At 43.6% G+C, this 23,534-nt stretch overlaps 1 protein-coding gene across 1 annotated transcript in view; it reads left to right on the top strand.

The window, feature by feature from the left end:
* The window catches only part of Dock2 (dedicator of cytokinesis 2), a 478,084-nt gene that overhangs the window by 134,245 nt on the left and 320,305 nt on the right, over positions 1–23,534 (top strand). Inside the window, exon 25 of the mRNA XM_004637060.2 lies at positions 859–965. Coding sequence (XP_004637117.2) covers positions 859–965 — 107 coding nt within the window. The remainder of the gene's footprint in view (positions 1–858; positions 966–23,534) is intronic.

Here is a 23,534-nt window from a genome sequence, read left to right as displayed (position 1 = left end):
CTGTCCCTCCCTCTCCCCCTCCATCCCTCCCTCTCTCTCTCTCTGAATCTCCATTAGGACGTAGGTCCCACACCAACTGGGAGCAGGTCTGTTCCCATTATATAAACTGCTTCTCTTCATATTGCTGGTTGCATACTGAGCCTAATAAGTACTTGGAAGAGTGAATGGGTATAATGAGTTTATTTTGACAAACTGACAGGGACTATAATTGTTTTGTGATATTTTTGTCTTCACTCTATTTGGGAAGAGCAGTCTCTTTTCTGGTATCTTAACTGGTGCTAACATAACTTTTCATAGCTTTTTTTAAAGTAAGGACCTTTTTTTGATCTTAAGATTTACTCATAAAACCTCATGAAGCATAAAGCATTTGTAAATAAAGTGATGTGGTAATGAACTCAGAATCTGGCTTTACCTGCTTGGTTCTTTGACTCCCCAGTGCTATAACCTTGGGAATATTAGTTAACTTTCTAACCTCTAGTTTTCCCATTTGCATCATTAGGTTAAACATTCTATTGACCTCACTGGATTATGAGGGTTAGATGGCGCAGTGAATTTCAATGGCAGGCACATGCCTGGTGCACTTGGGGTTATTGATGGTTTGTTCAAATTTTTACAGTTCTTTCATGTTAGCAGTTTAAAATCAATGCTATTATTCGAAACCAACAAAACTTACCCAAGTTTACTAAGGGCTTGCTGTATTCCTGATGCTCTGCCGGGAAGTGGGGGGCCAAGGAAGCAAGACCTGCTTCACTTCCGTGCCTCCAGGAGCTAGCCGTGTGGAGATCGATGCCAGGGCTGTCAGAGAGCAAAGATGGACCTCAAACTCACTCGACCATCTCCTTTCTTTCCTGCCCTCAGCCAGCTCTTGTATGAGTTCTATACCTGCATCCCTCCCGTGAAGCTGCAGAAGCAGAAGGTGCAGTCCATGACTGAGATTGTCCAGAGCAACCTCTTTAAAAAGCAAGGTGGGTGTAAAGCGCCTGTGCCGAGTGGAGCCTCTGTGGGAACCTGGCAAGGAAGGGCACCTTGTCAGGCACTAGAATATCTCTTTTTTACCAGCTCCCTTGGTCCACATGAGTTGGGAAGCAGGAAGTAGCTGACAGCTTAGATACCAGAATCTAAATTGAGTTTTTAAAAGCTTAGATTGCATCGTCTGCTCTTCTGTAGAGGTTTCATGAAGTGGTGTAGCAAGTTTGGAATTCTATGCTTTAGGTCTTTTTGATATAAGTAGTTTATCCCCACTCCCACCCCCTGTATGATTTATTATTGCTGCTTTGACCTGGAGGGGAACTGGTGAAGTTCCTTTTAATGAATGAAACTTTGAGAAATGCTCAAAATTTCAAGTATAGGGCCAGGGAGATAGCTCAGCAGTCTAAGTACCTGCCTGGCAAGTGCAAGGACACAGGTTGCATAGGCGGTATCACATGCTGTGCCACCCTTGGGCACCATGCCAGCTACCAAAACCAGGTGTGATGCTGTATTCCAGCAATCCCAGCACTGGGGATGCTGAGACAGGAGGATCAGTACAAATCTGAGCTGTGTGGTGAGACCCTATACCAGATAAATCAATAAATAAAAGAATAAAAAAAATTAAATTTTTGAAATATATGTAAAAAAATTTAAAAAAATGAAATATATGTAAGAAGCAGCAAGGACTTTTTAGTTTTTAGAGATCTGTAAATTATTTTTGAATAGGTAATGAATTTACCTGGTCAAAATGAAAGTATGAAAGGGTGACACATAGAAAGGGTTCCTACATACCCTGTCCATGACCACTCTAGTCCATCCTCAGAAGTAATTAATATTGTGGGGAGATCTCACTGATGTGTAATCAAGTATTTATATGCTGTGTTCATTTCGGAAACACAAATAAGAAAATACATATGTGCTACGTATTCTCCCTTGGGCTTTTGTGCTTCCCACTTTTAAGGCAGTGTGGCATGTCACTGTTCTGGTCTTGGCATTTCTTAACATAATAACAGCTTTCAGAGATTAAGGGATAACAGGATTTGAGCAAGATGTGGTCAGAGATTCTGCTTCTTCCAAACTAACAGTCATGCAGTGCTCTGATGAGTACCCCACTATCAAGAAACTGAAAGTTTCTTATTTTTAGGTTTTTCTGTTTTTTTTTTTTTTTTTTTTTTTTTTGTATTTTGTGCAGGGTCTCACTATATAGCTTGGACTCATAGTGATCCTCATGTTTTCAGCCTCTCCAGCACCGGGATTACAGGCCTGTGCCACTATGCCTGAACTTGGTCACTGGCTCAGCATGCCACGGAGGTGGGGCCAGTGTGGCATGTGGTGCTAGAGATAAAACCCTGGGCCCTCAGCTTGCCTAAGCAAGTACTTAGTCTGCTGAGCTATCTCACTGGCCTTATTTTTAATGTTAGTGAACTCAATGTCCAAAGTTCCTCCATATATAACCAGGCATGATTTATAAGCTTACATCTATACTCCACCTCCTTTACAGTACCATTTTGCATTGCTATATCATGCATTTTGCTCCATGCAAATGCATTATGTATTCCAAAACTGCATTTCTTTACTCCTTTCAGTAAGGGTGAAAAATGGCTTTGGAGATCATCACACTTTCTATACACTAAGATCAACCCTTCCCAATGTTAAAAATTCTTCTATCCATTAATGCCAATGATAAAATGTGAATCAAACTATGCAGGAAGCTATAAGTCTTAGGATTCAGAGAATCAGCCACCACCCAACAGCGATTTATTCAGTGAGTGAAGCCTGAATATTTATGCAAATTGCCTAGTAATCAAAGAAATATTCAGGAACTACTTCACTGTAAAGATGTCTTTTTCTAATGCCTGGTGAACATGGTGCATCCAAAACTGCTGTCTAAATCCTATCCCTAGAGTTAAGGGTAGGAGAAAGACATGGAGAAGTGATGGAGACTACTACCAATGGCTCTGAGCAGGATTTTAATTCAGTGTTCACTTGCGATTCTGTCCCAGGCCTAGGCCTCTTGCTGGAGATGGGCAGTGGATGTGTACTAAGCGAACCTCTACAAATCACTGGTATTGGCTGAGGACTATAGTGGCTTGTGAGGCCATGATGCATCAGTACACAAAATAAGGCCACAGCTGAGGATGCCTGACTCCAATCTCAGTTAACTAGATAGAGGCTGTAGCTGCAGGCATCTCACTCCTGCGGGCATCTCACTCACTCCTGCATGAGTGTTAACCTGGAGATGACAGTTCTCCTCATTAGCATAATTTATTACTCAGGCATGTCTTTGTACTGACTCACAAGGTCCTGCTCAGTTTTGCAGTATTCCTCAATATTTCCTTCCTTTGTTTGAAAGCCAGATAAATACGGGCCACCCAGAGAAGTTTTTTTGTCAGCACCCAGAGAATCTTGAATTCTATTGGAGAGTTTTGGTCCTTCAGGAGCCCTGAAATCATACTGCTTATCTTTTCTATTTAACTCCTCGCCAACCACTAATTTGGGAGACTGTGGGCCTGATCGATCTGTGCTAGGGAAGAAAACCATTCTTCGTGTGATTTTTTATTTTAATATTCAAATGTATAGCTTCTTGCTAACTTAGACAGATATATGACACTGGATCAGTCCAGTGCTAATGATGTGGTTTGTTTGTGCAAGATGGTTTGTGCCAAGTGAGGGGAGACTAATCCTGGTACATCTAGTTGCATTTCTTTTAAAAATATTTTTCCTGGGCCAGCCAAAGAGCTCAGCAGATTAAAGCACCTGCAAGCAGGTACAGGGGCCGGGGATTTGATCCCTGGGCCTGCCATGCTGATCCCACCTCTGGAGCGCGCTGAGACAGCAATTGAGACTGGGTGTGGTGACGTGACCCTATAATCCTAACTCCTGGGAGGCTGTAAACAGGTGGATCACTATGAGTCCGATCTGGTAGTGAGACCCTGAACATCCTATAGACCCTTCCTTAAAATACAAAAAAAATTCCTTTTTATTAGTATATGATATATAGTAAATATGTTCATCTTGCGGAATTGGTAGACATACATATAGTTGCAATCCGTATAGTAGTATGGTTCCATATATTGAAGCTTTTTTGTTTTTAAAGTTCTGACCTCCATGGACAAATGAATCACCCTCATTCTCAAGGCTTTAAAATATACCTACCCCTTCCCACTCTGCCAGGCCTTCCCAGAATTTCAGGTGTTGTCACTACTAGGGCAAATCAAGTGCAGTCCTACGGACCTGATAAGGATACCTCTAGTGACATCCGGTGCTGCACAGTCACAGAGAGCTGGGCTACCTGGCTGTTCCCGTTATTCTGAGATGCCAGGGGCCCAGCTTAGCACTGAGGCCAGGTGGGGAGCTCACACAGTCCGGGACTGGCCATGGGGGTAGCGGGGAGTCATTTCCAGCCTTGCAGAAGTAGGAGTAATGCCTTTACTGGAGCCACATCTCCTGGGCTGCTCGGGGACCCCAAGGGCTTGCAGAATCAGAGGTCAAGCTGGGTAGCTGCTGCTTCCCAGTCCTCCTGCGTGTCTGAGTTTTAGATTTAGTAAAACTTTGTGATTAACATTAATTGACAGAAAGTGAGCCCTAGTGTTGTAGCAGTTACAAAAGAAAAGCAAAATTCTTTCCTTCAGATACATTCGGAGACTTGAATTAGGCAAAGTGCCCTTCAGGGACTCACTTTCAAGAGGATGCCAAGCATAATGAGTCTCTCCGTGCTTAGCTCACGTGTGAGAGCAGACAACTTACACGCACAGCTTAGAGGTCACATTTTGTCCACTGTTTGTTTGCTGCGTGCACTCTCTTCCTAAAATAGTCCCAGAGGGGCATGTCAGCTCTTCCTCTTTGTGAAGTCTTGGAGTTCCAAATGAATAAAATCTGAATTCATGGGCACCTCCTGGTGTCTGTTGCTCTTGGCTAAGTATCTCTTTCTATACTCTTAAATAAGGTGAGCTTGAGTCCTCTGGCCAAGTTCGGGCCATAATGAAATTCCTTCTGTTATTCTCCCTGTGAATTGTCTGGTGCCTCAGGGACATAATTTGCTTTGAGCCTGCACTCATTTAACTGCCAGATGTGGCAACTGCCTGGAGCCTTGTCCTCGGCATTAACTTGTGCTCACAACCTTGAACATTTGTATTGATATCAAGTGGTGGGGCCAGAAGGCTTTGAAGCACTGTCTCAGGTTTGGGGAAGACCACCTTCTGATCTGTTTTAGGGTGTTCTGTGGAGGAGAGGATAAATGATTTGCTGGCTAAGGGTACTGGTTCTTAGGTCACACTGGACCTCAGTTTAATTTCTGGTTCAGGCCCTTTTCAGCTGTAGGACTATGAGTGATTTTTCTTAACCTCATTGGTCCTTAGTAAGCTTGACAGAAAAATGGAACTAATAATACTAGCATCTGTCTTAGAAAGTTATTGTATGGGCCAATGAAATAGTTGAGATGTTTCAAGACTGAACACAATGTCACGTTCAGCACAATGTCCCAGGCTAAAAGGAACTGTTATCATTGATATTATAGTTATTTTTTCATCTGTTCCTTGCAGTATCCAAATATTTATCCTTTAGATTCTTCACAACAAAGAAGTCTCTTTATGTTTGGTAGCTGTACATGACCCTAAGCCAGGAGTCCATGTGTCCCTGGCAGTCACATGTTTGCCCTCAGGGTTGGAGAAAGATAGAACTTAAGGAATAAAAGGGCCTTGGTCTATTAAGTTCATCCCACTCTGGCTTTGGATTTTTTTTTTTTCCATTTTTATTCCATTTCCCTAGAGTACTTTTGCAAAGTGCCTGCATTTTGTATGCCTAGAAGGACAGGGCTAGGCCAGGGTGAAATGCTTCTGATTTGTCACTTCATAGTTTTCTTGCTCCAGGCCTTCCCATGGTTCTGTAGCTTGGGATACTTGGCAGCTGCTCTCTGCTGACGGTTGACTGCATGGGGCTCTTCTGTCCCACACAGACAATGTTTTATTAGATTCCATGGGCCTCAACTCCTACATGATGTGTGACCTTCAGGAAGTTGTTCAATCCTAATGCATTTCAGTTCTCTCATCTGTAAAATGGGACCAGTCATGGGATGGTCTCATAGACTCTCTGTGCAGACTCAGTGGCATCTTGCAGAGTAACACATCCTCATTAGTCATAGCCCACCCCCCCCCCGAATGACTGCACCCTAAACTGAGAAATCCAGAGACCAAGCCAGCCCAAGCTCCAGCATGCTCCACAGTGCTCATGGGAGAAAGGCTGACTACATCTGCTGAGAGGTAGCGCTGAGGGGCGTCTGAGAGAAAATCCAAGCTCCTGTGCCTTCAGAGCAGATTTGTCCCTATGAGAACTTAATCTCTAAGTAATGTTGTCTTTTTAGTTGGATGCTAATCAGATGCACCATCTGCTTCAGTGTAGACTGCTTTAGGATCCACGCTGCTCACTTTTCAACCTTGGAGAGAGAGAGAAAAAAAGAGCGAGAGAGGAAGGGGAGGGAGGGAGGGTGGGAGGAAGGGAGACAGAAAGAGGCAAAGAAAGACGGAGGAGGGAGGTAGAGGGAGGGAAGGAGAAGGAAGGGGAAGGTGGGAGGGAGAAAGAATAATATAAAGGCTTAGAAACTCTTCTAATAAGTCTTTGCAGCTAGTGGACCTTCTCATTGCAAATCTAATTGTGAGGGCACATGGAGGCCACAGGCCCTGGGTTTTCCCTTTATTAGGGTGCATCTTCCTCCTTTCCGCACTGCTCAGAGTGTCTGCAACCCTGCTGCATCCGCATTGACAATGAATACCTGGCCCAGTCAGTGGCCCTGGCAGCTCTTGGGGGGAAGCGAATTCGAAGACTTGTGGCCAGTGCCATAAGGGGCTTATCTTTTCTAGTCATTGTATCATTGCAGCATTGGCCTGGTAGAAAGCAGAGTCTTGCAACCCGAGCAGGTCTTGTTTTGCTTACATAACATTCTTGAGCCCCAGCTTCCATGTCTGGTAAATGTGAATAGGAATGTCATCCCCAGAATAAGGGACTTTTGGTTAAGAGCATTCTAGTTTCTGATCCTGGTTCAGTCACTTCCTAGCTGTGCTCCTTTAAATAAGAAACTTTCCTCAGCTTTGATTTTTGCAGCTACAAAAGATATGATAACTTATAGCAAACAGAGAACCTAAGACATCATAGCTGTTTATTAAAAGGCATCTATAACAACTCTAAACATACTAATGACACTAATAGCATTTAAAAGGAGAAATTTAAGTTTATTAAATGCCATGTATCAAGTGGTACATGTACCAGATAAATATATTTTATATTCTTACAACAACTAATGACATGGGTATTTCTCTTCCCATCTTATAGATGTGGAAAAATGAAGACCTCGAAAGTTCTTTTTGTCCCAGTGAAAGCGAAGGTTACACAGTGTAGGATGGCATTAGTGTTCAGGGCTGAGAGATGCTGGAGTAACACATCACTCTTAAACTCTCAGTGGATTTAACAAAGCTTGTTTCTCTCCTGCAAAGTCTGATGAGGGTCATATTCTTTCTGTCCCTCATGATGGTACTTAGGGCCGCCCTACCCAGAGCAGGGAACACAATGATAAGAGGAAGAATAGCAGTCTCTCTCTTAACCTGAAAGTGACACCACAGTCTGTTGGTGGGAAGGCCTCCTAAGTTTCTTTCCTACCTGGTCAGGTTACTGGGAAGGAAAGAGATGATGAGCCATCTGCCTGCTCTCTGGTAATAAGTTTTAGAGCTGGATTTTGAATAAAGTCATTTCAATAGAAAAAGCTCCTTTTTCCACTATTAAAAAGCAGATAGTGTTTCTCATCTTGCAGACTCTTCGTTCTTCCTGGTAGAAGATATGTCCATCTGGAGGGACTTTGTTCTCTTTCTTTTGCCTGTGACAAGTCCTGTCCCAAAGGTTGGGCTGCAAGCTCCCTGTAGGGCTCTGGGTGGGTGTGGGGGAGACTTTCCTGAGGCTTCTCAGAGCACAGCTTGCCTCCAGCAAGGAGTAGTGTCATTAGACCACTGCAGATGGGACAGCAGTGTAGGCTTGGCCACCAAGACTTTTCTGGAGGAAAAAGACAGAGGGCAGTGGAGTCTCTGCCTCTCAGGACATGCTACAGCTTCACAGTAGGCCTCTCATTTCCTCCTGTACTGCCTGCAAGTTTGCACAAACCTGAGACAGCCACTGCCTGGAACTGCTCCTACTGCCTCTGCATTCTCTTCCTCTAGCCCAGGAACTCAGCCCTTGGAGCCCCACCAGTCTAATCAGCAGCGAGTCCCTGCTAGTGACTCAGGCATTTCTGCTGCATCCCAGTGGACCCTTCACCCAGTCCCTCCTGGGGGAAGTCATGAACAATAAAGTTGAGCAAGTTCAAAATAGAGCCCTGGAATCACAAAGGGGAAAATGAAATGGCTATCCCAGGGGATGGGGACGAGAAAGAGAGAGAGATGTTTCAAAGCTTAGCTGCATCTGGGGAGTTTGCTCAAATTGTTAAATTCTGGACCCTTAAACCAAATATTCTGTTAATAATGATCTGGGAAAAACACTGGGGAGTCATAGGTAGCATCCCCTCCTCACACCCCCAGTCCAGGGTTCTGGTACAGCAGGCACTGACCCTCTCTAGCAGGAAACACAGCTCCAGAAGGCTGAAAAGAGGAAGAAAAGTGCTGGCCTGGGCAGACACTAGTGGCCTTTTCAGGACAGTGTGAGCTCCCATCGTGACGCTTGGCCCCTTTCTAACTTTCTTCTATTTCTGTGATTTTGTGCTGATGGATAATCTCCTGAATGATAAATGATGTTTTATTTCTTTATTTGCACAGTTTTCTTACGGGTTTATTGATACTAGTTAGTGGACCTTGGCAAGAAATACTCAATTACTCAATGTCAGTGTCTTTTAAAAAGAAGAAAAAAGAAAGGATGTCAATCATGCCCACCGGGAGTAGCCATCGTCCTTGATTCATAAAACATCTCATTGTTGTTGGCTTGCATGAGGACTGGATTTCTTTCAATACATATTCAGTTATTTTGAATGATATACTCAGCATCCATGACCTTGCTACCCAAAGCAAAAAACTAGAAAGCTAACAATCACTTATATAAAAATTTTCGCCTTTCCCCAATGAAGAAAATCATGCTGTCGAATCACCTATTAATCTTTCTGCTTCCCCTTTTTATTTTTATTTTAACTTATTTTTTTCTTAGTACATGTTTGCAGTGCATATTGATTACATCCATTGGGGGAAGTTGGACCATGCTCACATCTAAGTCCTTTGGCATCCTCTTTCCACTCAACCCCCTCTCTCTGTTTTTGATCCTCTTGCTTCTTTATTTAATTGTTTTATTTTATCCCTTGGAGGGGGATTTGCCTTTTCATTTAGTGTAATATTGATTCATCCATTGTACAGGTTGCTGGAACTCATTGTTTGGATGACTGGAAAATTCCATTGTATGAACACATCAGAGCTCATTCATTTATGCTTTCTGTGAAGCTTTCAGGTTTTAAGCATTAGGTTCAGTTTCTTTCCTATTGTAAGGATTTCATTATGATCATTCTCATAGCTGCCTCATCAAAGTTCAAGAGTCTCTTATGGGCATATAATTGCTCACAGATCTGCCTGGTCACAGGGGGATCTGAATGTTTAACTTAGTGGATATTTCCAAACTTCTCCAAATGTGATTGTACTACTTTACATTCCCAGCAGCAATCCAGGAACCATCCTGTGGGTTACATTCTCTTCAACACTGGGTATTATCTTGCGTCTTAAATTTTGCCAATAAATGGGATTTGAAACTATGTCATCACTCATTTGTATGTACATTTTTTGATCCTCTGTGATGCTGAAAGTGTCTTCCATTGCTTTGCCTCATGTATTTCACTTCTGTGCTACAGCTATCCTTGTATTTTGCCCGGTTTTATAGTGGGATAGCTGTATTGTTTTTTAAACTGAGATGTGGCATATTTTATACCTTCTTCCTGCTCATTTTTTGCTCATTTCACGTATTGCAAATATCATCTCTTAGGCTATATCTTGTCTTTTTAAGGTACATTTTTATAAATAGAAAGTCTTACTTTGAATATGATTAAGTTTATTGATCATGTTAATGGCCAGTTTTATGTATGTAGCATAAGAAAACTCAAAACTATCATGGATACTTCCATTTATATTTTTACTAAATTTTATGATTTTATTAATGACGCATCATTTCTATCCATCTACTGAGTTTATGAGGTGAGAATCTGCTGTTGTTCCCTCGCCCCATGTTACATTTTTCTCAGCTCTGTCTTCCAAGAAGTCTCCCCTTTCTTTTTGCTGGACTCCTTTTGCATTTCGGAGACACTGCTCTTCCCAGGAGCCCACAGGCAGGGTCACAGAGGCTGGGCTGTGACCTTCACTCCCTGGCCTTCACTGTGCAGGGCTTCAAGACTTAATCTGAAGACTCTCTCTCTCCCCCAGCAAGGCTCTGGCGTGCTGTGAGCATCCTGGGAGTTATTTTGTGCTAAGATGTAGTGCTTCGCTTTCTCTAGGCTTAAACTTTCTGTTATGAAACAGATCTTTTTTCTTATGGCAGAAACTTCTTGGATCTGCATGGCAGGCTTCTCCTCGATTCTACCCGTAGCAGATAAGGAGCATACTCACCCCATTACTTAGCCAGCGGATGAACTGCGCTTATGCATCATTCATAAAATTATAAAACTTAGAAAAATGCAAGTAAATATAGCTTTGCACTTTTAGAAATGTTCTTAAACTAGACAGATTTAATTAAGGGAATATGAATCATAGCGGCAACAATCACATCCGCGACAGTGACAGCATGCCAGGGTTATTGAGTGCTTGTTGTTTACTGAGGACTCTGTGGCACACGTATACAAATTGTCATATTTCTTAAGCCCTTGTGTGACACTGAGCAAGTCACCCAACCTTTGTACTACCACCTCAAGTAATGAGATTGAGCAAAGTTTTCGAGAACTCTGCCAACAATGGGAATCTATGATCTAAAAATTCATCCTCTGATTCACGATGATATTTCTGTGTCTTTTCACTATGTAATGATAAGACATGAGGCCATTTAATGGCATGTTACACAAACAAAGGGGAATTATATGATGTTTCAAGTTCACACACTCAGTCATTAGCACCAGCAGCTGCCAAACCCCGAACACGTTCAAAGGATATAAGTGCTGGAACCGATTTTGTTTCAAGAAAAAAAAACAACAACAACAACAACAAAAAAACCATTGAGTTTTAAAGACTCATGTTACTTCTTATCAGTGTTTAGAGACATCAAAGATCTTCAAGTAGAAAGCTATTTCGCCTGTCTGCTGAGCTGCCTGGGAGCCACATCTGGCTCCAAAGTGTCCCCTCCCACTGTGAGGAGCAGAGTAGGGACTCTCTCTCACGCCCTCTCCTCCCTGTTCTGTGTGACTGCGCTCACGTTCCATCAGGAAGAATCCCTCCGACTCTGGATCGCAGAAGACTGTGATTTAATAAGCTGCAGGACAAACCCAACAGAGATTTATTAAAGTGCCTTCTCTGCAGGCTGATGATATATATATATCGGCGTACAATAAAAGAAAAATCCTCTTGTACCTCCAAAACCACCTAGAATAGCAGCATTTATGACATTATAAAGTACAATTTAATTGGGGGGAAAAATCCCAGATCACTTGTGGTGCTCCAGCTCTTCTGCAGAGCCCAGGCTGCTTGCCTAGCTTTCCCTGTTCCCAGGATTCTTTTCCAATTTGTGGACTGGTCTTCGTATTCATGGAGGGGGCACATAAGGAGGGACTTTATGCAGATCTGTATAAGGCTACGTGTTTGTTCTGTCTGCTGAGACAGAACAAACAAAAGATTTTTTTTTCTTGCTGTTAATTTATAATTCTGTGTGGTTTGATTTATGATGAGGCAGGCTCTAGAATGTTCTGACAGTCTTACGTTGGTCTGTTCAAGTTTGCTTTTGCTGGAGTTCCTCCCCAGCTCCTGTTGCTGAGGACTACGTGGCAGTCTTCTTATGACTAAAATATGGTTGGACTGAAAGTTAGATGATGATTCATTTTAGTTGTAGTAATATTTGTCAGATATTTAAAACTATAGCAACACTATGGGGGAATATACAAATGTGAAAGAAATCCACTGGTAAGTTATTTTACAGTCACCACTTATTTAACCGTTATTTCATGCCAGTCTCCATGTTAAACTTTTGTACATTAGCTCCTTTTACTATCACAGCATTCCTGTAACAGGAAGGTGCTCTTGCCTTCATTTCAAAGGTGAGGAAACCGAGGTTAGAAAGGCCCAAAAGCTTGCCTGCTGTCACATGTCAAGTAATGTGGCAGGGCCCACATTCCACACAGAGTCTACCTGAGTCCCCCATGCATCTTCTGAACTTTTGCACCATATGACATCTGGAACAGGAGGTTCTGTCCCCAGAAAGTTTACAGTTGTGGAAGAAAAGGTTTGCTTTAACATCTGTTCTGACTTGTACTCACATAGCCAGGCAGGCAAGAGAAACAGCAAGAAGGCGGCTTCACAGCTATCAGATAGCTGCCCCTAATCCCACCTTCAGTTGCGTTTTCACAACACAGATCTTCCACTCGCCTGTTTGACACATGGACACCTTCTTTGCTTCAGAGTAAAGTGGGCTTTTCTTCTTTTCCCCTAAGATGCAGCATCATTGGGCCATTCATTCCTTTCCTCATCTTTGTCAGAGATAAGCACATACAGAGAAATATTTTTCTACCTAAAGAAACAAGAGTAGAAATGACCTATGACTGCTCGTCTCAGGAAGGAGAGGTGGCAGAGAGTGGCCTGGTCTGTGGAGGAGTCAGTGTCAGTTGCTTGTTTCCTTGTCTATGTGTGGGGTCCATGTCCCTAAGTGAACTTCATTCTCTTCCTCCCTCCCTCCCTTCCTCTTTTCCCTCCCTCTCTTTCTCCCTCTCTCCCTCCCTTGCTCTCTCCCTCCTTCCCTCCCTGTCCCTCTTTCCTTCTTTCTCTCCTTCCCTCCTTCTTTCCTTCCCCCTTTCCCTGTCTTCTCTCCTTTCCTTTTTTATTTGAGAAAAATACTCCACATGGGTTTTACTGGAAACCTTCTGATTTATTTTAAAATTATATATATATATATATATTATATATATTGCTATATATTTGTACTATATATAGTGCAAACCCTATGTTATAGACCCAGCAGTCTGTGGCACAAATTTAGAATTTATAGAATTTATAAGATATTGATAAATGTATAGGGTTCTGGTACATTTATCATACATTTACTCTATAATACAATTTCATAAATAGTTGCAGCCATACAAGAATGACTATCACCAGCGTTCAGTGGGAACAGTGCTTTTGGAACCTTAGGGACAGTCTTATGGAGGAGGTGGGATGTTCCCTGGGCATAAAGAGACAGCAAGTATAACATGGGCCTTATCTGGACAGTAGTCAGAGGGGACCTCGGAGTGGCCGGGCTGCACATACAACCCCGGGAGACTCGGGTCCATTCTCTCCTGAACATTTCTTGCCACTGGGGACCTCAGACCCCAGCAGGAGCTCTACCAGGCAAGCTCCAGGAGATGCTTGTCTGGAGTTGGGAAAAGATATTTATTGTTTATAGGAGTCAGTATTATTAAAATATTATTACTTTATTGTAGACCATCTGGAAATATATTAAAGTACCTGTGATACCCTGATTTATAGAAAACCATTGCTTATTATTATTTTGTATCATATAATTTATATAATTGAGATACTATTTTACCAGATAGATAATTTTATTTTGGATGAGAATTATCTAGAATATTTTCCATTCTATTTTTAGGGAGTTCAGAGGCCTTTGTTATAAATCTGGTCCATGACCAATTTCAGTATTTTCTTATTTATGAACCTTTAATTCTATTTCATTGTATGACAGAAAAACTTCCTGCAATTCATAACTTTAACAGATAAATCAACATCCTCTTTGCTCATTACTTCTTTACTGTTGGACAAAATCTCAGCCAGCTTTCTCAGTCTTATTCAGAGTTTTTATTCTCCTTCTTTCCTCCTTTATATATATATACACACACACATACACACACCCCACATGAGCACATCTGCATGCATGCACACACACAGAGACACACACATAGGCGCACACACATGCAAAGACACACACAGACATCCTGACAGGCACACACAAGCACACACAGACACACAGATTTGAACACAGAATTCTGTTCCCTGCTTTTGCAACAGACCCAGTGTTAAGCAGACTGTGCTTTCTTCACGTGGGGAGCTGGGGAGACTCAGTCCAGTGGGGAGGCCTGAGTGTTCACAGCTCTGCCAAGGTCTTGGTGGCAGGGGTGTATCTGAGTGTGGCCACTCTCTGCAATACCAAGCCCTTCAGTACAGCCTCACCGCGAGCGCTCATTAGCCTGGGCTGTCAGAATCCACTTGTTGAGGGAAAGGCAATTCAGGCTGGAGAGAAGGCCCAGGTGGAACCAGGAACCAGAGCAAGGAGGGAGGCCAGTTACCCAAAGGCAAATGAGACTCCACTTATGGCTTCAGCTAAAGAAGGTGAAATTATGGGAGGAGAGACTCCCCATTTCTAATCTAGCACAATTTAAGACAGTTGTTCAGAACAAGGGCCTGGATCGAGACTGGATTTCGTTACCTTAACTGGGACTCTTCACCTCTAAAAGTACCCGCGTCTTCAGTTGTCAGTTGGAAATGACAAGAGAAGGCTGCCTCGTTGGCTTGTGATCACTAAATGGGGCACTGCCAGTGGAAAGGGTGGAGAGGTCTCATGCTTTGCAACAGCTTCCAAATGGAATGTCACCGCATGATCATCTTCACTATCAGTAACTGTAATTAGTACTCTTATTCGTAATCATTGCATGGTATACTAGAATATAGACCTGGAAGGTGGGAGGCCTGTGTTCTCAGCTCTGTACTTTGCTGTATGTCCCAGTTTAGGAATGAATTCAGTTCTTGGTCTCATTTGTCCTCATCTTTCAAGTGATGATGAGCTTCAGGAGATCTTCCAGGTCCCTCTCACCCCCGAGTTTGTGGACCCAAGGTAACTGCGCAGAATGCATGGGCGCTCAGTCACCCTGCACAGCGGCACTCGCCGCTGCCCCTGGAGGCAGCCTCCTAGATGCCTGGAGCCTGCCTCCCTAGCTGACACTGCAGAGGAATTGCGGACATGTCAGAGTGCACGGGGCTGAGCACTGTGCGTCCTTAATGAATTCTCCTCGACCTTATCTCACAGGGGCTGATATTACCTCCTTTTGCAGTTGAAAACTTAATTGAAGCTTAGGAAATGGAGATGTAACAACAGGCTCCTAACACCCAGACTGTACTTAGTTATGTGTCCCCAGCACTCTCTGTAATGGCTGGTAATAGTATATTTGTGCTCATAAATGTTTGTTAGGCTGCATTCAAGGTATGGGAAAGCCTGATAGGCTCGTTGGGAAGTCAGCAGTGTGCTCAGGGTATGCTACTGCGTCTTTACCTCATCTCCCTAAAAGAAGTTTAGAAGGACACACCTGTTGGACTTTGAGGTCAGCTCTCAATACCTCAGCTTGACTTACTTTTCATCTCTGTGTGAAATGAGCTCAAAACAGACTGCCTTATTTGCCTGGTGGAGTACCTGTGCGTGCCAAATCAATTCAGAGACACTCCTGAGAGGCTTCAACGCGGTCCATACAAGAAGCAGACCCACTCCTGGCACCTAATACAGTAGATTTTTCTCTGTCTCTCTCTCCCCACCCACACCTCTGCACCTGTCTCTGCCTCTGCTTCTTCCTCTGTGTCTATTTCTCTTCATCCATCCACGAAAATTTCAAGCAAAACTTCCTAGGTCTAAAGAAATACATGGCATCTGTCTCTCCGCACCTGTAGTGGTTGACACATTGTGTCAACTTGTGTGATCTGTTCCTCACAGTTCCGAGCTGTGGAGGGCGCGCCCTGGGACATGCTTGCTTCCGCCCTTGGGTGCGATTGGGCCGCCCCTGTGGCGCAATTGGTTCCACCCTAGAGCATGGGCCGCCCCAGAGTGACTCAGCACAAAAAGTGTATATAAAGGAGTTCAGGTAGTCTGTCTGCCTGTTCAGCCCTGCTTGGTCTTCACAGTCAGCGTAGATGGAGGAGAGAGGTTTGATGGATGCCGCAGCTGTAGCTCGTCCTCAGCACTTCATTGTGTTTTGCCGCCATGAACTGCTATCATTTGCATTAGAGACAGCGGAGTATCAACTGCAACCTCCAGAAACTGTGAGCTAAATACACCTTTCCTTCATTTTGAGTGTATTTGTCCTAGCAATGAGTAAAAAGTAACTAAGACAGTGCCTGACTCATTTCATGTAGCTAATGTGAACAACATAATCAGCAGTGATGGGGATGCCTGTAAGCAGGGTGGCAGTGTGTGTGGGGACAGGTAGAGTGTGAGGACTCCATGATACCCAGTGAACATACGTGCACATTTGCCTGGTAAAGCAAATAATCCCTCGCAATCCATTTTTAAAAGACCCCAAAAGGCCTGGGGAAATAGCTCAGTAGTCTAAACACCTGCCTGGTAAGTTTAAGGACCTGAGTTTGATCCCTAGTACTGCATGCCAGGCTGGTTCTGGAACCCTGGGCACCCTGTGCCAGTCCTAAAAGCAGGCATGGTGCCTCTGAAGAACTTGGGAAAGCCTGGGTCAGCTCTGTTCAGCACTGCGGCAGCTGCCGGCTGTGCAGGTCTCCCCATCTCCCAGCCCGTCTGTCTGTCCCTCTCACTGGTTCTCATCTGTGCTACTCCTGCCCCATCCCCTAGCCCCTATGCAGTCCCTTGCATAAACCTGCACACTCCACCCCAGTCCTTGAGGAGCTCCTCCTGGGTGCTGTTCGTTTCTTAAGTTTGCACAACCTGTACCAGCTTCGAGCATCTGCCAGCTCCCAGCGAGGTGCTCTGCTGCCCTGTCCCTGCAGATCTGGGGTGGTGTGGTGGGAGACACAGATATAGGGGCCACACAGGGAGAAACCCTCTCCTTTCATTTCCCCCAAAGAAGGCTCCAAATACTTCTGTTTCTGGGTCGTGTAGGAAGCAAGGCGCACGTTGCCAAAGGTGCATGCTGCAAGTGTGTTCCTCAGCACTGCACGGCAAGGCCTAATCTCCTTTTGCTGGAAGGGTTGTGGTTCCCGCGCTAATGCGCCTTTACCTTGGTGTTCTGGGATCTACCGGCCCTGCCATTATTGTGCTGAGGAGCGTTTGGCTCATCATCACCCAGCTTGAGTCTGCTTGCCTGAGAGTTGCCGCGCTGCTCTAGCTGCACATGGTGCTGCTCCCTGGCATGAATGGCGTCAGCTCTGATGAGGGGTTGACATCTTCAGCCTTTCCTTCCCACCTCCAATAAAAACGTCTATTTGTGTGTCAGCGTGTGTGTCAGTGTGTGTGTGCGCGCATGCGCGTGCGTGTACCATGTGCTGGGTCATTCTAACAAACCTTCACTGGGAAGTGGTGGTGGGTTTTCCAAAGTGGTTGGAAAAATTGTCAATTTCTCCTCTCGGGCAAGTTAAAAGAACGCCGCACCTAATATAGCACCTTTGACCCTCATGTGCTGACAGCATATGGCCAGGGAGGGCTTCTTTCCTGTTCATATTTCATTTATCATAATCTAACAAATGCAATGAAAACCCATCTCTTCCGGATTTGGTGCAGAGGTCTTTCCTTTGTGTGGGTTTCTGAGATGTTCACTGTACTTGAACAGCACTGACTGCCAGACTTCAGTAGTGTGTGTTTTCTCTGTTATTTCCAGTAATGCCTTCAGTAGGTGCTCAGTGAGTGTTTCAAAAACAAACGGACAATTTATGTTATTTCTAAGAGCTGGGAAATTTCACCTGTACCCCTGGAAAGCTGTTAACATGTCCTGTGACCTTGGATGGACCCTTTAACCCCTCTGGACTACATTCCTTGCATGTGGGATCCAAGAGTTGAATCTTTAAGCTCCTGTCCATCTCTTAGGATCAGTGGATCTATGTTGCCAGGACAGCAGAGGGAAAAAGAGACAGTTACTTAATGTACTATTCTGAATGCTTGAAAAGCATTTTGTCATCCTGAGGTTTGGAGAGCGCTGGTGTCAGCCTGACATGAAAGACATGGAGGAGCTCACTGTGTTCAAATGTCCTGTGGACCCTGTATTGTCCTCACAACCTATGACGTGTGGATTCGTGGTGGTGGTGTGCAGTGAGTGCCATCGGGTCTGGGTCTGTGTGTCCTGGCAGGGACCCAGGACCTTACCACCCCTCAATATTCCAGGCCTTCCGGAGAGGGGGCAGTGCTAGGGACAGCACTGCCCCTTGCAGGTGGTATTTCTCCCCATGTAAAAGTTTCCGTTGGTCTTGAAAAACTGCTTTTCTCAAGTTCACCCTGCCTGTGCCCTATCTTTGCCAGGACTGATGTGTGCAGTGGGATGCTTTGTTTGGTTTGGCTTGGTTTATGGGGGTGCAGTGGCAGACCTTAAAATCAATTACAATTCCAGGCAACAGGGGGCTTGCCACCGCACTCAGCTCTCTGTTCAAGGCCTGTGCTGAGAAATCAGGCAGGTCCTAGTTACCTCTCAAGGAAATTTGTGGTGCTTCAGGGATCTGCTGTGGGTTGCAAATCTTTCTAGGTGGAAGGCCTGTCTGCACACAGCACAGTGGCTAGTCCTGGGAATCAGCAGGGAAAAAAGAGAAAGCAATTCCCAGTGTTAAGATGTGTTGCTCTTTCTTCCAAGTTCATCAGAAGATTAAATACTATATAGTAAGGAGGCAGGCTCTGGAGTTGGGGACAAGCAGGACAGAGGGACCCTTCTCGCTCTGGCTCCTTAGAGAGGGAGCTGCTGTACTGCTTGGGTGCCTCCCTGGCAGCCAGCTCCTTGTGGCTCCCTCAAGCTAAATCTGAGCAGCAACCCCTTTCTCCCTCCTGTCCACCTAGTTGAGGATGCCTCTGGGGTGGTGTTTTGTGGTATTGCCTTGGCTATCCTAGCAAGTGGCCATCCTCAGCATGCACTGCTATGTGACTGCAGGTCTCCAGATCTTTATTTCTGAGCCCGAGGGTCAGAAATGTAGGACACAAAAGAACAACACTTCCTGCATCCAGTTCATCCAGCGACCACTCCGGGCTCTGGTTCTTAGCTGTGTTCTGGTTCTGCTCCACCTGTTCTGGCCTGAGGAGGTCATCATCCACTCCCTCCTGTGGCTCAGTGCTCTCTCGATGTAGGTAACTTCAGAACTGTGCCTGTAGTCTAATGTCTGCTTTTGCCTCAAACTCATCCTAGCTTCGTCTTTGACATCTCAAGTCCCCTGCAGAATAGATGGAGCCACATTTTTGAAGAAGAGAGGCAACTTTTAGAACACGTTTTCCAACTCAATATTGTGTTTATTGATCTTCTTGTATAAACAGAGCACCTGGTAGCCATTTGGAAAACATGAGGATGACAGGAGCGCAGGGATACCCTCGAGAAGCTCATCTGAACACATTTTGCACCTTAACAGGTGCTCTGTTAAGATGCTGAATGAATATTCTACAGAAGGGATGTAAACAGAGCACATGGGGCTTCTGAGAAGAGACCTAGAGGATTCTGAATTCACTCTTGTTGTCTACAACTTCCAGCAATTATTAAAAAGAGACACCAAATGGCCTCAGAAATTGTGAGCATTTAGCATTTATTCACTTTGATATGGGTCACCTCTGACTTTATGACTCAAACTTTGGCTCCAAATGTATCAAGTTGGCTTTTGGGTGAGCTCCTTACCAAGGACTTACTGAGTGCTAGTGAAGTGCTTCAGGGTTTGTTTTATTGCTTGAGCTATACCCATCGGTGACTTTGGAAAGTCGTGCTATGGCACTGGTTCTCAGGTTTGTGGGTTTTTGTTTTGTTTTTTTTTTTTTTTTTGTCTGTAATTTGAGATAATAGGACTAAATGAATATTAGATGAAATAATGCTTAGTAAAGTCCCTTGATGGTAATAAATGCTCCATAAATGATAGCTTCAAATTAGTATAATTATTATTTCCAGTTTAATTATTCATTTATAATTACTAGGTTCACTTTTATTATTATCAGTTCAGAGTTGGAGCCAATGTAGAGAACTGAAAATATGATGTTGTTTAACTTCTTTTTGGAATATCAATACAGGAAAACAGAAAGTGTATGACAGAGGCTATGCTATCCATGTATAGTGCTGTAGCTATGCTAACAATTACTTGGCATGATTTCTCCCAGAAATTTGATGAAGTGGGGTATGACACTATTTTATGGATAGAAAAACTTGCTTAATTGTGTCAGATCTTGTGCAAGAGCCAGATTGCAGATACTTAAGTATTTCTTAAAATCTTTTATTTATTTGGTTCAGGGTATCACTATGCAGCTCAGACTCAGTGATCTTCCTGTCTCAGCCTCCCCAGTGCTGGGATTATAAGCGTGTGTCAACATGCATGGTTTCGATGGCCAGCACAGTGCACCTGGGGTTCCAGTGCCAGCATGTCATGCAGTATTGGGACTTGAACCCGGGTCCTTGAGCTTGCCAGGCAGGTGCTTAGGCCGCCGAGCTATCTCCCCAGGCCCAGTAGTTGTTAACTATTTAGTTTTCTTGGCTTTTCTGTTCTTACCTTCTATTTTTCTGTGAAGAGGGAGAGAAAACTGGTCATTTGAAGTTGGCACCCTCTTTTACTGCTGTTTGGCCCAGACCAGTGGTAAGGCCAGGCCTCAAGCTTCAACCTGCCCACAGGCTCCCAGAGTCCCCGCCTCTCCTGGGTAGTCAGTGCTTGTGTATGTGAATTGCAGGCAAGTTCATTGGTTTTTTTCCCCCAACACTCCCGCTTTAGAAGCTCTTTAGGGGGGCTGGGGAGATAGCTCAGTAGAATAAGCGCTTGCCTGGCAAGTGCACGGTCCTCAATTCAATCCCTGGTACCACAAAAAAATAAAATAAAAGTTCTTTTGCCCCACAGTAGCTTATATTTTCCAAAGCTTTATTATTTCTTGCAGGTAAACTTTTCAGATAAGAGGGTAAATGCAATTCACTGCCTCATATTTAGATGAGGAGAAGACATTTTGTTAACATATTTAAGGGCTGGCCAAATAGCTCAGCAAATTAAAGCACCTTCAAGCAGGTGCAAGGGCCAGGGGTTTGATACCCAGGCCTGTCGTGCTGGCCCCGCCCCCGGGGGCGCGCTGAGAGGGCAGTTGAGACTGGGCATGGTGGTGCGTGCCTGTAGACCCAGTTCTAGAAAGGCCGTATACAGGCAGATCACTATGAGTCCGATCTAGTAGTGACTCTGAACACCCTGTAGACCCTTCCCTAAAAAAATAAATAAAAATTAAAAAAAAATTTAAAGACTTCTTAAATATTGCCAAGTGTCTCCTTAGAGTAATTCTATACCTCAACCTCCTCATTTTATGCCCAAGAAAACTGGTCCAAAAAGGAACTTGACCTGCCTAAGTGTTGGGATTAGGAGCCCATCGCAGTGTGATTTTCTTTCTTTCTTTTCACTTGTGTTTCCCTCTACCCTATTATGCAAAATTATTTTTCATAGCATGATTGATAATTTTAAATGTGCACAGGTAAAGTAGTGTACCATAGAGGTGGCAATTGCTTATTCTCTTTCAACTTCTTCTCTGATTATGTCAGGGTTTGTATACCTTAGCTGTTTTGCCTTTAACTTTTCTCTACCAGTCTCCTTTGATAACAAAGAAAGAGCAAACCCCAGGCTTATTCTTCTCTTAGAATTTAATAAAAGTGTCTTGTTTTCATCCTCCTGATTGTTACTGTTTTCTTCCATTTATGGCAAGAGATACTGGCTTTCCATCTGAGGTAGCAAAATTTTCTTCTAAAAATGTAGAAAGGTTAAGAGGAATCTACTTTATGAAACATATCAAGCAAATAACAGTACAGGTTGTAAATTATAGCCAGTATATATTTTTAAATATTTTTTATTGAGAACCAAATAGCAATGAGACAGTTGCACAACTGATTACTAGTACATTTTCAATAATTAATACATTGCCTATTGTTGTCTTAGTGGTTATTCACTGTACAAGATGCACACTTGATATCCTGTCTCAAACACTATTAGAACAAACCTCTCTATTGATACGGTTGTTGTCCATTGCAAAAATAATGCTTAAAGCTTGAAAAATATTTCATCTTCCTTTTGCCGCCTCAATACCCTAGCAGAACAGAAATGGATGGATCCACATTTTTTTCTTTATTTTTTATTTTGTTTTTTGGTACCAGGGATTGAACTCAGGACTTTGTGCTTGCCAGGCAGGTGCTTATGCCACTGAGATCTCTCCCCAGCCCTTTTTAAATTTTATTTTTATTTTTTTCAAGTTTCCTTCTTATTCATGTCATGCTTCTTTAAAGGTAGTATAATATATGATTATATTTTAGATCTTTTCCTTATCTTTTAAAATATCTTTCTAAGATGTTATCTAACTTCTGATTAATTAGAAGATATGAAAAGAAAATAATGGCAAGATGCATGATTTCAATTATTTTCCTGCTATTATTACATTGTAAATATTGGCATATATAAAATAAATAGGAACATTGATGCTGTGCATCATAATATGGTGTGGAATTTTTCTGCTTTTGTTAGCTGCAATTTTCCTATATCAAGTGAATATATGGAAAGGAAGATGTACTGTGTTGTACTATTTGAGTATTTTTTGCCATTATCTTTAACAGTGAATTTTCCACTGTTACTTAACATGTTTCTCTACTCCAAGCAGGAGGTGTTCTTCTCGGGTATAAATGTGCTATCGGGAATCCCAGGGCTCTGAGGATCATGGTAGCTAACAGGACAAACCTGTCTTTCATGAACATAACACAGCACATGTTCATGTCCGCCTTTTGTGAGCCTTTTCCCACTGATGGCACTCTTCATAGAAAATTTATTCTCATTTAGGAGAAACTGAAAAAAAAAGGAAGATGGAGTCAACTTCTGATGACTTATGGGGCAGTTACAGTCAAATGCTTGAAAAATGGGCTCTGAATCAGCAGAGATTTTAACAAGTGACTGGTGGAACTGCATACTGATCGCTAAGAGTATCGAGATGCCAAGAAATAATGCTCCTTCTATTACTGGTAATAAAAAGACTGCATCACTAAATTCAGGGCTAGGAAGGTTAATGATGAGACATTCTTTTTGAGTATCAAAAATTAACATGATAACTTGCATATTAAAGTTAATTCAGACACACTGCTAATGGAGGAGGCATACAAAATTAATTTCTAAAGCACCTCGTAAATTACGAGCCCTCCATCTCCTTTGGCTGGTGCTCCATCTTGGTGCGAGCCGCATGCACGTGCTTCACAGGCTCGCAGCAGCTAGCTGTGGATCATCTTTGGCCCCTGAAGGATGGGGGAGCTCGGGGTGTGCTCTTCAGTCCTTGCTCACTTCCAGCCCTCCGGAGGGTGTTTCCACGCTGGCAGTGGGCAGAGGGGTCATTGCCTGCCAGGTGCTTGCTTAGTGCAGTTCTTGGTATAGAAAGTTAATGAGAGAGAGGAGTTAGCTTGAGAAGAGGATGGAAGTTGGGAGAAAGAATGGGAAAGAGAAGAAAAGGTCTGTCTGCCTGCCTGCCTGCCTGCCCGCCTGCCC

This window comes from Octodon degus, unplaced genomic scaffold (assembly GCF_000260255.1).
Source record: "Octodon degus isolate 3935 unplaced genomic scaffold, OctDeg1.0 scaffold00085, whole genome shotgun sequence".
NCBI classification, from domain to species: domain Eukaryota; kingdom Metazoa; phylum Chordata; class Mammalia; order Rodentia; family Octodontidae; genus Octodon; species Octodon degus.
The sequence above is the reverse complement of the archived record's forward strand: the minus strand, read 5'-3'. Positions and strand labels throughout refer to the sequence as shown.